The sequence below is a fragment of the Hyperoodon ampullatus genome (genome assembly GCF_949752795.1).
Source record: "Hyperoodon ampullatus genome assembly, chromosome: 7".
Lineage (NCBI taxonomy): Eukaryota > Metazoa > Chordata > Mammalia > Artiodactyla > Ziphiidae > Hyperoodon > Hyperoodon ampullatus.
In genome coordinates, this window is record NC_136920.1 from 13,457,785 (window position 1) to 13,469,141 (window position 11,357).

Here is an 11,357-nt window from a genome sequence, read left to right on the forward strand (position 1 = left end):
TCTAGGCACTGGCTACATGATCTATGAACATGCATAGTACCTTTGAAGTAATTATAGTTAATATAACCATTTAAGAGATAAGAAAAATGAACTGAGATAAAATGTAAAGGGTTATTCAAGATCATAGAGCTAGTATCTAATGTAGCTTCTACAATTTGCTTCTGGGTATATTACGTTCCACGTTCACATTCTTTTTTTTTTTTTTTTTTGCGGTACGCGGGCCTCTCACTGTTGTGGCCTTTCCCGTTGCGGAGCACAGGCTCTGGACGCGCAGGCTCAGTGGCCATGGCTCACAGGCCCAGCTGCTCCGCGGCATGTGGGATCTTCCCGGACCGGGGCATGAACCCGTGTCCCCTGCATCGGCAGGCGGACTCTCAACCACTGCGCCACCAGGGAAGCCCCCACGTTCACATTCTAAACAATCCCTGCCCCGCAATGTTTTTCAACACAACCCTATGCAGGGGGTCCCAGATGCAAGTTGTTTGGGAGATGTAAGTTGAGCCCACTTGACTGTGGAGTGAGCAGAGGTTTTCCAGTGACGGGAAATACTCATGAAACACAGATGGTGACCACCAATGGCCTCTCACACCCTTGTGCATATAAATTTACTTCAACACTCTAAACCAGGCTGAAATTATGAATATGGTACCCTGTTTTATTAGAAATTTTTGTAAGTAGAGCCATACCTCATAGAATGGGAATTATTTGGGAATTTTTTTTCTGAGACAATTTTTAGAAAGAGACCTTTGATTAGCTTTTGTCAGGAGAGTTTAGAATGAATGTTGTTGTCCCAGATGTCTTTCTGGACCATACATCAAATAGCATCAAATAACTCTGATTGCTGTTGCTATTCCAGTCACAAACCTAGTAATTGTGATTACCAACAATCTTAAGTATCTAAAAACAGGGAATATGGAAGCAGGAAGTTCAGCTGGGATTTTTTTGTTTCAAACTGCTCATTTTCAGATGGAAAAACTGAGGTCCTTGAAGGGAAAAGATGGTCCCAAGTTCACATAGCATAATAAATAAATTAGAGTCAGGGCTAACTTGTAAAATGTGACTCATGGTCCAGGTTCCTTTCAACTTTATCCTACCATTTATTGACGAGATGGCTGATAATTCTTTTTACAATCTGTTTCCTGTCTATGGGGTTGTTTATAGATTATCCCATTTGATAAAAGCATTGTTTAAAAGGAGGACTCTAGAAACTGTTCTTGGTCCTTAGCATCACTGAACTGATGCTTTGATTCCCAGTTATCCTTGATCAGTCCCCCACCCTCATGTACACACACACAGACAAGAAATCAAGTTAATTGATTCCGATTTATTGAACAAATACCAGTGATGGAGGATACATCAAGGAGGTCATAAGTATACTAATAATACATGATAATAATTTGAGTCATGGGGTAAAGTGATTATGAAGCAGGATCTTATGACTGGATGAATATGTGTGCATTAGGCCATCTTCATGGAGAAGATAACCTTTAGGTTGACATTTTTAAAAAGATAATTTGGGGCACTACATATGTGAAGAGCATGCTATTTGTGTTCTCAGTGTGTGCCTGAAGTGAGCATGTGATAAAAAGCAGGCAGGGGCAGAACAATCATCAGAATGATCTTGAGACAAAAAACGTGTGATGGGGCTTCCCTGGTGGCACAGTGGTTGGGAGTCCGCCTGCCGATGCAGGGGGCGCGGGTTCGTGCCCCGGTCCAGGAGGATCCCGCGTGCCGCAGAGCGGCTGGGCCCGTGGGCCATGGCCGCTGGGCCTGCGCGTCCGGAGCCTGTGCTCCGCAACGGGAGAGGCCACAACAGTGAGAGGCCCGCGTACAGCAAAAAAAAAAAAAAAAAAAAAAAGTGTGATGTATATAGAAATACAGTCAAAGATGTGGTTAAAACATGAATGGAGTCGGGGAAAGAATGGCGTAAAATATTACACAGTATGAAGATAGACTGGATTCACTTCTAGAGGTCCTGGTGGGCCAGGTTTAGGAGTTTGGATTCAAATACATATGCCACGAAAGTGATGTGATTATAGATGATCAAGTATGGTGATACAGCTATGCAGTGAAAGGGTATATTTTTATGCTGCTGTCAAGTTTGGAGAAACAAAATTTTAATTTCAGAAAAATGAAAATAGAAAACCTAGGGTCCTGAGGTCAGAAAAACATGACAATTCACTTAAATCATTGGTTGTGTGGTTAGGTGATCACTTTCATAATCTGGGGAAATGAACATCTACTTATCACTTTTTTATTTTGGCATCCCAAATAAATAAAATGTACTTAATTATTTCAGTAATTAATTTGTGAATAATACCCCCAGCTGATTTTTTTCAGTCCCTCCACAGGACTCTTTTACTTAGGCTAAAGGTGTGAACTACTTTTTCCTTCTCTTAAAAATAAAAATATCAACAACAACAAAATCATTTGGCTGAACTTAATTTTTCTTCGTTATCTTCTATTCACAGTCTCCTCTCTTTATTTCTTACATCACATATACCACGATAATCTCTCTCTAAATACCTCTGCAAATATTTTATTCATTTACTCATCACCATAACCCTGTTTTGAATTTCTCTGCACCTTTTGCATGCATTCACTACTGCTATTTCTTTGCCCGATTTCTACATCTTAACTGGAATTGATTTATCACTATAGACTTTTCTCTTACCCAAGTCAGCAGATACTGTCTCTGATGATTATTTATTCTCTGTTGTCTAACCTCTCTCTACTTTGGGCTGCCTGCTATCTACTGTTTCACAGTGCATTTTTCTGCCTAATTCTCTTATATTCTACCTTAGATATTTTCTCTCCTTTTCCCCTCTGATTACAGGCGTGTACAGGTTAACTTGGCTTTACTTTTATCTCAAAATAATTCTCTTAGAATGTTAATCTGCTTCATTTAATAATGATCTGTCTTATAACAACACTAAATCTCTATTACCAAATTCCATCTTTAGCAGCACTCTACATTGGATACCACCAGGCACTCTTAAGTTGCATTTCTCTTTGGTCTCCTAAAAATGACAGTCTAAAACTGAACTTAATCTGGGTCTGTCTGTACTCCTCACTTATTAATTCATATTTCTCACTTCCTATCATTTCTTTCAACATTACCCGTTGTTCTCTGATATTAGACTTAAACACATAATGTGTTAATCAACCAGTTGCTTCTCTAACTTTATCCTTTAATTCAACTTGTTAGCAAGAAGACCAATTACTCTTTCTCTCCGTGTTTTAGACACAATCATTTCTCTCCATTTCCACTGACTTCATTTTAGCTCATGTCTTCATTAATTTATTCTTCTTTCAAGTTCTTCATTAAGTGATCGTTCCATTATGGTTTCCATCTCACCAGATACTGAGTAACTTAATAAAACTCCCTACTGCTTATTCATCAGTCTGCAAACACTACTGAACAATATTGTGTCAGTGAATGTGTTGGTGATTCATGCAATATACAGATTTTTATGAGACTTTTTGCCTTTGAAAAAATATATTATCATTGAGGGGACATAAAATATTTGCATGTAGAAAGTTATATAGAGTATAAGGGGTGTGTGTATTTGATTAGAAAAACTTATCTTCTAGAGAGAGGAGCAATCAACTAGAAAAACTTAAAGAATCAGGTGAGATTTAAGATAAGCATTACAGAAAGAAGAAATTCAAGCAAGCACAAAAGGGAAGGCAGAACATTTGAAGCTATAGGATGTTGACATGAGGTGGTCAAGCACAAAGCATTTTAAAGAGAAAGTGAAGTGGGTTTAGAAAGTGGAGACTTTAAGATAGTTTATGGTTACCAGCGGGGAGGGGTGGGGGAGAAGTATAGATTGGGAATTTGGGGTTGACCGTACGCACTGCTATATTTAAAATAGATAACCAACAAGGACCTATTGTAAAAAAATAATAATAATAATAACATATGGAGGACACAATTATTTCAAAGGTAATGACATACTTTTTTCATATAGAATTGGTTAAATTTTTGTTGTTGTTTAACATAGCTGATTTCATTGAGCAATGTGGCCTTGTTTTCACTGACTACTCTTGACAGATTTGGCTCTTAGGATTAAATTTTTGTTTAAAAAAAAAGTGGGGCCTTTCAGATAAAATGGACTTAAATTTTATATCATTAGTGAATACTAAGATTTGTAGATTGCTTTATGTATATAAGAATTAATTAATTTATTAATAATTTCTTTCTCTTTTAGAGCACTTTTAATTTATACTGTGTGTGTGTGTGTGTGTGTGTGTGTGTGTGTTTCCACACACACTTTTAGCACTGGCAGGTAAATTATTCCTAATATGTTAATTTTACTGATGAGAAAACCCAGATTAAGTAAAAGGTTAAATGATTTGCCACAACTCACTCAACTAATAAGCAATAGGCCTGGGATTCCAATGCAGACTCCCTGTGCTTTGTAAGATCAGTGATCCTTCTAACATACCACGTTGTTTTGTCCATATAAGACCAAACACAAGCAGGAAGCATCCATTGCTAACCTGATGCGGATCCACCAAAATGTTTAATACATACCTGAAGAATCTCTATTCAAACCTCCATCTGACTGTCCTCCTAACTCTATTCTTAATATATGTCAATTTGGTCTTCTTATCACCTCCAAATTCCCTTCAGAATCATTTCTTTCTCCTTTTCTACCCTACCTCTGTCTTGACCTGGTGATATACCCTCCCTGAATATTCACCCCTACACTCCATAAATTCACACTGGGCACCCACTATGGATAAAATACTGGGATACACAAAGTGAAAGAGACAGATGTGAAAAACTTTACTTAGTTGGTTCTCAGTTTATGTTTGCTGAGTGGACTTTGCCCTCAAGGTGCTTATAGTCCCGTAGGGGTGGGGGGCATATATCACATACATCTGCAACTCTTGTAAACTCTAAAAGGGGCTAAGAGACAAATATTACCAAACTGTTAAGTTTAACTCAACTCTCAACCAGCCTTCCTCTTGTTTTCTCTATTTGCACAGTTCTAGGCACAGAATAAATGCTTATTTTTCTTGTTTTCTGTTGACGTCCCAGAAGGGATGGGTGTGAAACAGCAACAGAAAACAAGAAAAATAGGAGACTATCGTATTTACAAATGGAGGGGGATTTAAGTGAATGGAAACAACAAAAATAGAATTTTGTCATCTGGAGAATAAATCATAATGTAAAATTGGCAGGTCACAGAAAGAATTGAAATTTTGCCAGTAGTCCCTTAAACAAAGATCTTGGCTTTCTAGATCCTTTGCTATGAATCAGAATGTTCTGGACTCATGATTCTTATGAATCAGTGGGAGAAGTTGCCTCCCCTCCATGTTCCAACTCACTGTAAATTGGTGCATAGATTTTTACTTCTTCATAAATACGATCTTCTGGAATCTGATGAGGGAAAAAATCATTCAGTATCAATCACCAAGAATTTCCTGCCACGAGAAGACTTTCTTAAGAGGCATATCTCATCTCCTCTTGCCTTTGTGAATCTCACCATCTCCCATTACACTGTAATTAATACCTCCATCTCTAACAAACCAAGCCAGATTGTCTGGCCAAGTGGGCTCAGAAGAAATTGTCAGTCATTGAGAAGTTGGTGAGATTATTTTGTGTCTGAAATTTGGTATATCTCTTGTCTTATCTCTGGAGGAAAGTGATCAGAAAAGGCAGCCAGACTTGAATGCTTCAGGCAAGTGGACAGATGGAGAGAGCATGTTTTATCTGGAAACTCTGAGTAAATGTATGTGCATCAAGTATTGGTAATTCTTTTTCATACATCAAAGGTGTAAAATGGGTAAGACAAGTGGAAATGCAGTTGGTAGTCATGAATTAGGGAGGAGACAAGCTTGAGGTTTCAGAGCAAGTGGGAAGGTGAAAGCCAAGAAAAAAGAGCAGGAACAAATATAATGGAACTATTCTGGGAAAGCAAATAAGCCCAGATACCTGAGTGTTTCCATCACTTGCTACCTGTATATTTATCTCTCATGCTCATCAAGTTCAAAGCATCTACATTTTCTAAAATGATGAAGATCCTATTTTCCTAAACTTCTCAGTCACAGGAATATACCATGAGATTTGTGAGTGGAAAATTTGATTCAAAACTTGAGATTTGGAAATCAAAGTACTGAAATTTGGAGAAATGGAATACTGAAACTGGAAGAAATGTTGCAGGAAACCCAGGCCATATCTTTAAGCAGCAAAGCTCAAATTCTTTAGCTTATTGTTTAGGATTTAATATCAGGCCTCTGCCTACCTTATTTCTTTCAATTACTTCTCCAATCCCATAGACTGTGAGTGACACAGCACTGCAAAACCCCAGAATGGTGAGAAACAGGATCATTGCCACAATTTCCTGTTGAATAACAACCAACAACAACCAGAAAGACAAGTAGAGTGAGAGGGTAGGTGTCCCAGAAGTACTTTCCCTTACAGCAACCCTTGTTTTCATGACCACCCACCCTCAAGACCAGTTCCTATAAAATGACACATGGGAAAACCAGGAGATGGTTACTCAAAGCAGATGACTCCACCCTTGCAGAATTCAGCTTGGGGGGCAGGGGAAGGAGGCTGGCACATCTCTGGGTATGAGCCTCCAGAACACTGCATTATGTGATTGAGGTTTCAAGAAAGGATTGTGTTCATGGAAAGGAAAAGAAGGCGTCTTACTGAGATTAAGACCTAGAATCTTAGTCTTCCCACAAGAAATACATACAGTGGAAATAGGAGCCACAAAGCAGAAGTCTTTCTCATAAATATCCCGGCAATGGTAGATATTAGCTGAGCTCTTCTTTAGGTTAATGATCAGGATGATGATTCCTATTCCTCCAGCTATGCTGCTGACAGTGTTTGCTCCCAGACTTCCTCGTATCTGATGACAAAGAACAACATTTAGACTTGGTCCTGCACCTGCCACAGTACTCAGTAAACCTATCTGCATTTCAGGGCTGGAGATATCCAATAAACTCTGCATTTATTTAAAATATAGATGAAAAAGGGAAATCTTGAAAATGTACTTGTGTAATAAGGACCTATACCTTTCTTGCTAGGACTGCATTCAGGAAAAGCCACATTGATACTCATAGTCTCTCCTCAAATAGACTCCTTAATTGGAAACGAGTCATTTATTTGATCATAGGACTATATTATGAGGACAGAGCAGGTGTGAGGATATTTTTTCAACAAGTGTCCAAGTAGTTACATGTATTGTTTTTAAATGATACAGTTGGTATTTTAATGATTTTATTTTTAGTGATTACATTAAATACAAAGTAGATTGGAAAAATATCACATATCCACATTCGCTCATAAGAGATGATGCCATATCTTTTTCAAGACTCTCAAAATTAAATTTTTCTTACCTTCTCAAGGATGGACAAAGACAGAATGCAACTCACCAGATATGTTGCATGTTTCTTTTCAGACATAACTGACAAACATCCAGAAGTAGCAAACTGTTCAAAAGGGAGGAGGAAAAAAAAAAAGCACAGTGGGTCTCTGTTCTTCTCTGTGTCCCTTTCACCCCCATCCTCCAAGTAGAAGGTAAAGTTGTGGGTATTCTATAAAGGTCTCCTTTACTTTTTATTTATTTTTATTTTTAAATTTTATTATTTTATTTCTTTATTTCCTATAGAGAGCTTCTCAAAATTGAATGTACATATGAATTATTTGAGAGTCTTGTTAAAATGCACACTCTTACTCAGTAAGTCCTAGATGAGGCCTGAGATTCTTTATTTCTAGCAGGCTCCCAGGTGATGCCAACCCTGACAGTCCATGGGTCACTATTAAATATTGTAAGTTCCAGCAGCCCTGGTGCATGATTATAACACTACTCTAATTTTTTTGTAATCATTTGCTTTCATGAGCAACTTGTGTGTTATAGTTGTCAGCTCCTTTGGGCGAGAAACATGTGTCTGTCTCCAGAGTCTGCCATGTATCATATAGACATATAGTAATTATGAAAATGCATATGGTGAAAGATCTAGTAAAAATATCAACTAATAGCACAAATTAAAACAGAATTCCAAAGATTCAGATTGTATGATGAATTGAGAGACATCTAATAAGCTGTTTGAAATGAAAAGACAGTAAGGAAGTTTCAAATAAAATATGGCAAAGGTTCAAGGAGAGTCTTGAACGAGTGACCAGAGACCTAAGTATTTAGCAGAGTGCCAAGCCAATGTGATTAGGGTTAAAATAATATATCCTTGTGAATGAAGTGTTGATACAACAAACAGCATGGATTAATTGAAAATAATTATGCAACTGCAAGAAGCCAGACAGTAGACAGAACATGGTGTATAATTCCATTTATATAAAACTCTAGGAAATGCAAACTAATCTATAGTGACAAAAAACAAGTGATTGCTTGAGGATGGGAAGACAGGGGTTGAGGAAGGGAAGGGTTACCAAGGGAAACAAGGAAACTTTTGGCAGTTGTGAGTATGTTCATTATATTGATGTGGTAAGGTTTTCACGTGTGTATACATGTGTCAAAATTTATCAAATTGTATACCTTAAAATGTGCCATTTATGGTATGTCAGTTATACTTCAATAAAGCTATATGTTTTTGTGAGCTCATTCAGCCATCTAGTTTCTAAATAGTACAATGACTAAAAAAGATACAATGAGAAAGCACCTAAAAGAGTTTCTAGGGCACAGTAGAAGTTCCTCAGATGTCAGTCTTGTTCTCCTCACCTCAGCAATCTCTTCCCCCTCCCTTCACTAAGATAACTTTATTGATGGATAGTGTTAGGGAAATTTTTCTGAAATTGATTTCTGAAAGTTTAGTTTCAATTTTTATTAGCTAAATGCCTCTTGGGTAACATGTTTAACTTTTATTAATCCCAGGTTTCTCATCTGATAAACGTGTGTTAGCATATTCAACCCAAAGTGCTTCGTAAACTGCAAATATGTATGTATATTTACATATCTCCATCTACATATTAGAATATATTCATATATTCTAAATACTAGAATAAACAATTGGTCAGATCTGATCTGAATAAAAGAAAAGCCATGTACAGTGTTATTTCAGAGACAATTGTAGACATATACTCACAAATACTGCTCCCCAGAATGGGTAGCCTGCTTTAAATGATGAAAAAAAGTCTTCTTTAAATTCTGAATTATTGAACACGGAGCAGATGATTATTCCAAAATAAAGGCATATCAAACTAATCAGAATTTGTGTTACCTGTAGAAAAATGCATAAGTTTTGTGAAATAAGAAGACGTTTTCCTAAGATTACATCAATTTCCTTATAATCAAGGCGAAATGTAAGAAATTGCTTTGGTGTCTAAGGCAGTCCTGAGAAAGTATCCAAATGCAATATTTTCCACTATCATCTGTCCACTCTAAGAATTGATGTAGGCACGACTTAGTGAAGGAATAGCCAGTACATTTCTCCTGTGTCTTTTATTTACATTCTCATGGTGGACATCAATAATGGCTCTTTCCATCTAAGAGAAGATAAAGATTATAAATCCTTCACAGGATGATATTAATCAACTGGCAACTGACCAGAGTTGACAGGTCCTATTTGCTATTCTTATCCTAGTCTTCATGAGGAAATGCTTCTTTTTACCCAACAGGGTGCAGTAAGTGTCAAGTTTTCGTCTACCAGGTATTTCACTCCTCATGAGTCTGAGTGGGGAAACTATGTGGATGCCAACAAATACACTTTCTTAGAGTCAGTCTTTACTCTGGTTGAGATTAGAGGAGGCTCACTCACCCCCAGGAATTCCAGCTCCTTCTTCAAAAAAGTCAGCCACGTTTGGCGTGGTGGGGATGGAGCAGCTTTCTCCAGTAAGTCGTTATCATGGAGAGATACTACTGAAAGTTCAATTTCAGGCTCACTATGAAGTTTAAACAGAAATGCAGCCATGAGAAAATTCTCTAACTCCCTGTGCAATGCTCTCAACTGACAGGGGAATTGTGCTTGTTTATGTTTCAAAACAATCCTGCAATGAAAATCTTCATTGTAAAGTACAAGAAATTCTGAGGCTCAGAGGGTCCAAGTTAGTGGCCAAGATTACTGTCTCATCAATGATTAGATGGAACAAAAGGGAAAAAAAAAAAAACCCCAGGCCAAGTCTTATTCTTAACCTAGAATTATTACCAGTTTCTTTCTCATTAATCTGTATTGATGCGTACAACTAAAAACAATCCAACAGACATGTTTACCTATGCATCTCTCAGTCTTTTTAACGGAAATGTATCTGAAAATATTTTGTCAATGACACACTCAATTTCATGTGCATAAAGGAATGGTTTTGAAGGATTTGTTGATCTCTATTCCTATTTTCATCCTCAGAGGAGGCTAACTGGAAATACTGTGTCTTCAGAGTCTACTCAATATTTTGCAATGATATTCAATCCAATATTGATTCCCAAAGCTCTGTCTTTAGTTTCTCCTAAAACCTTTAAGAAGAAAGTCTTAACATGTGTTAATTTTTGGTATTCGAAGGAAAACTAGACTATGCACATCTCCACCAGATTTCACTCTGGGAACATTTCCCCTCTAAACAGTGGGGCAGGATCCCACAGCTTGAGATTCACAAAGACTAACCAGAAAGAAGCCCAAGGTCATTTTGAAAAGCTTCTCTCCCTTAACACACATCAGACACATAGGCAAGAGATCGCTACTGATAGTATGGGTTGGCGAAAAAGTTCATTAGGTTTTTTCCATAACATCGTACAGAAAATTGGCCAAACCAACACAAACTCCCCTACCCCATCCCAGAATATGAACCTCTTTTGTTAGAAAACTTAAGTTGTTCCCAATTTAAAAGCTAAGTAAAAACCTTCTTCCCCATCAACCAGAGAGAACTAGTGAAAACGTATAGCAAATAACTTCTTTATACTCTGTATTTTAGTTAAACCTGATGGGTCCATGCCTATGTTCATGATTTGGCATCTCCCCAGCACTGTGACTACCTCTGGTTCACTAAGTGACTGGAAATAGAAAAAAATAATAACCTGTACCTACCTGGTGGGCCCTTGTGGGTTTGGGAGAGCAAGATCTGTTCTGCTCCCAATTTCTGTGTCCATTTTTTCATTAACTGAGCTCTATGGTGGTGAAGAACAATGTTACGATGAGCCTTGGTGGGGTCCCTCTCACAGAGTCTCCGGATGGTCAGTTAAGATGGGTTGACTCATGACACTGATAACTATCTTCATGCTTAAGACATTGGTCAGAAAGATAATTTTCCTGGCTAAGATCAATAGGGCTTTTCTTGTTATAAGGAAGAGCAAAATTGAGTGGGCTACTGAATAGGGATGAGAGTGAAATGGGGAAATTTGAGACTCCTGGAAGATAATTCTGCCTGAAACCAGCAGGATTTACAGAACCTA

The 11,357-nt window shown here is 37.7% G+C and overlaps 1 protein-coding gene across 1 annotated transcript; it reads right to left on the reverse strand.

Annotated features, from left to right (window-relative positions):
• Positions 1 to 5,293: 5,293 nt before the first annotated feature.
• Positions 5,294 to 11,054, reverse strand: LOC307056018 (high affinity immunoglobulin epsilon receptor subunit beta-like; the record flags this gene model as incomplete). The annotated part of the gene is made up of 7 exons (XM_079708397.1): positions 5,294 to 5,392; positions 6,258 to 6,356; positions 6,717 to 6,872; positions 7,399 to 7,455; positions 9,064 to 9,198; positions 9,736 to 9,859; positions 10,993 to 11,054. The coding sequence occupies 7 exons, from the start codon at positions 11,052 to 11,054 to the stop codon at positions 5,294 to 5,296; spliced, it is 732 nt and encodes a 243-aa protein (XP_079564523.1).
• Positions 11,055 to 11,357: the final 303 nt, after the last annotated feature.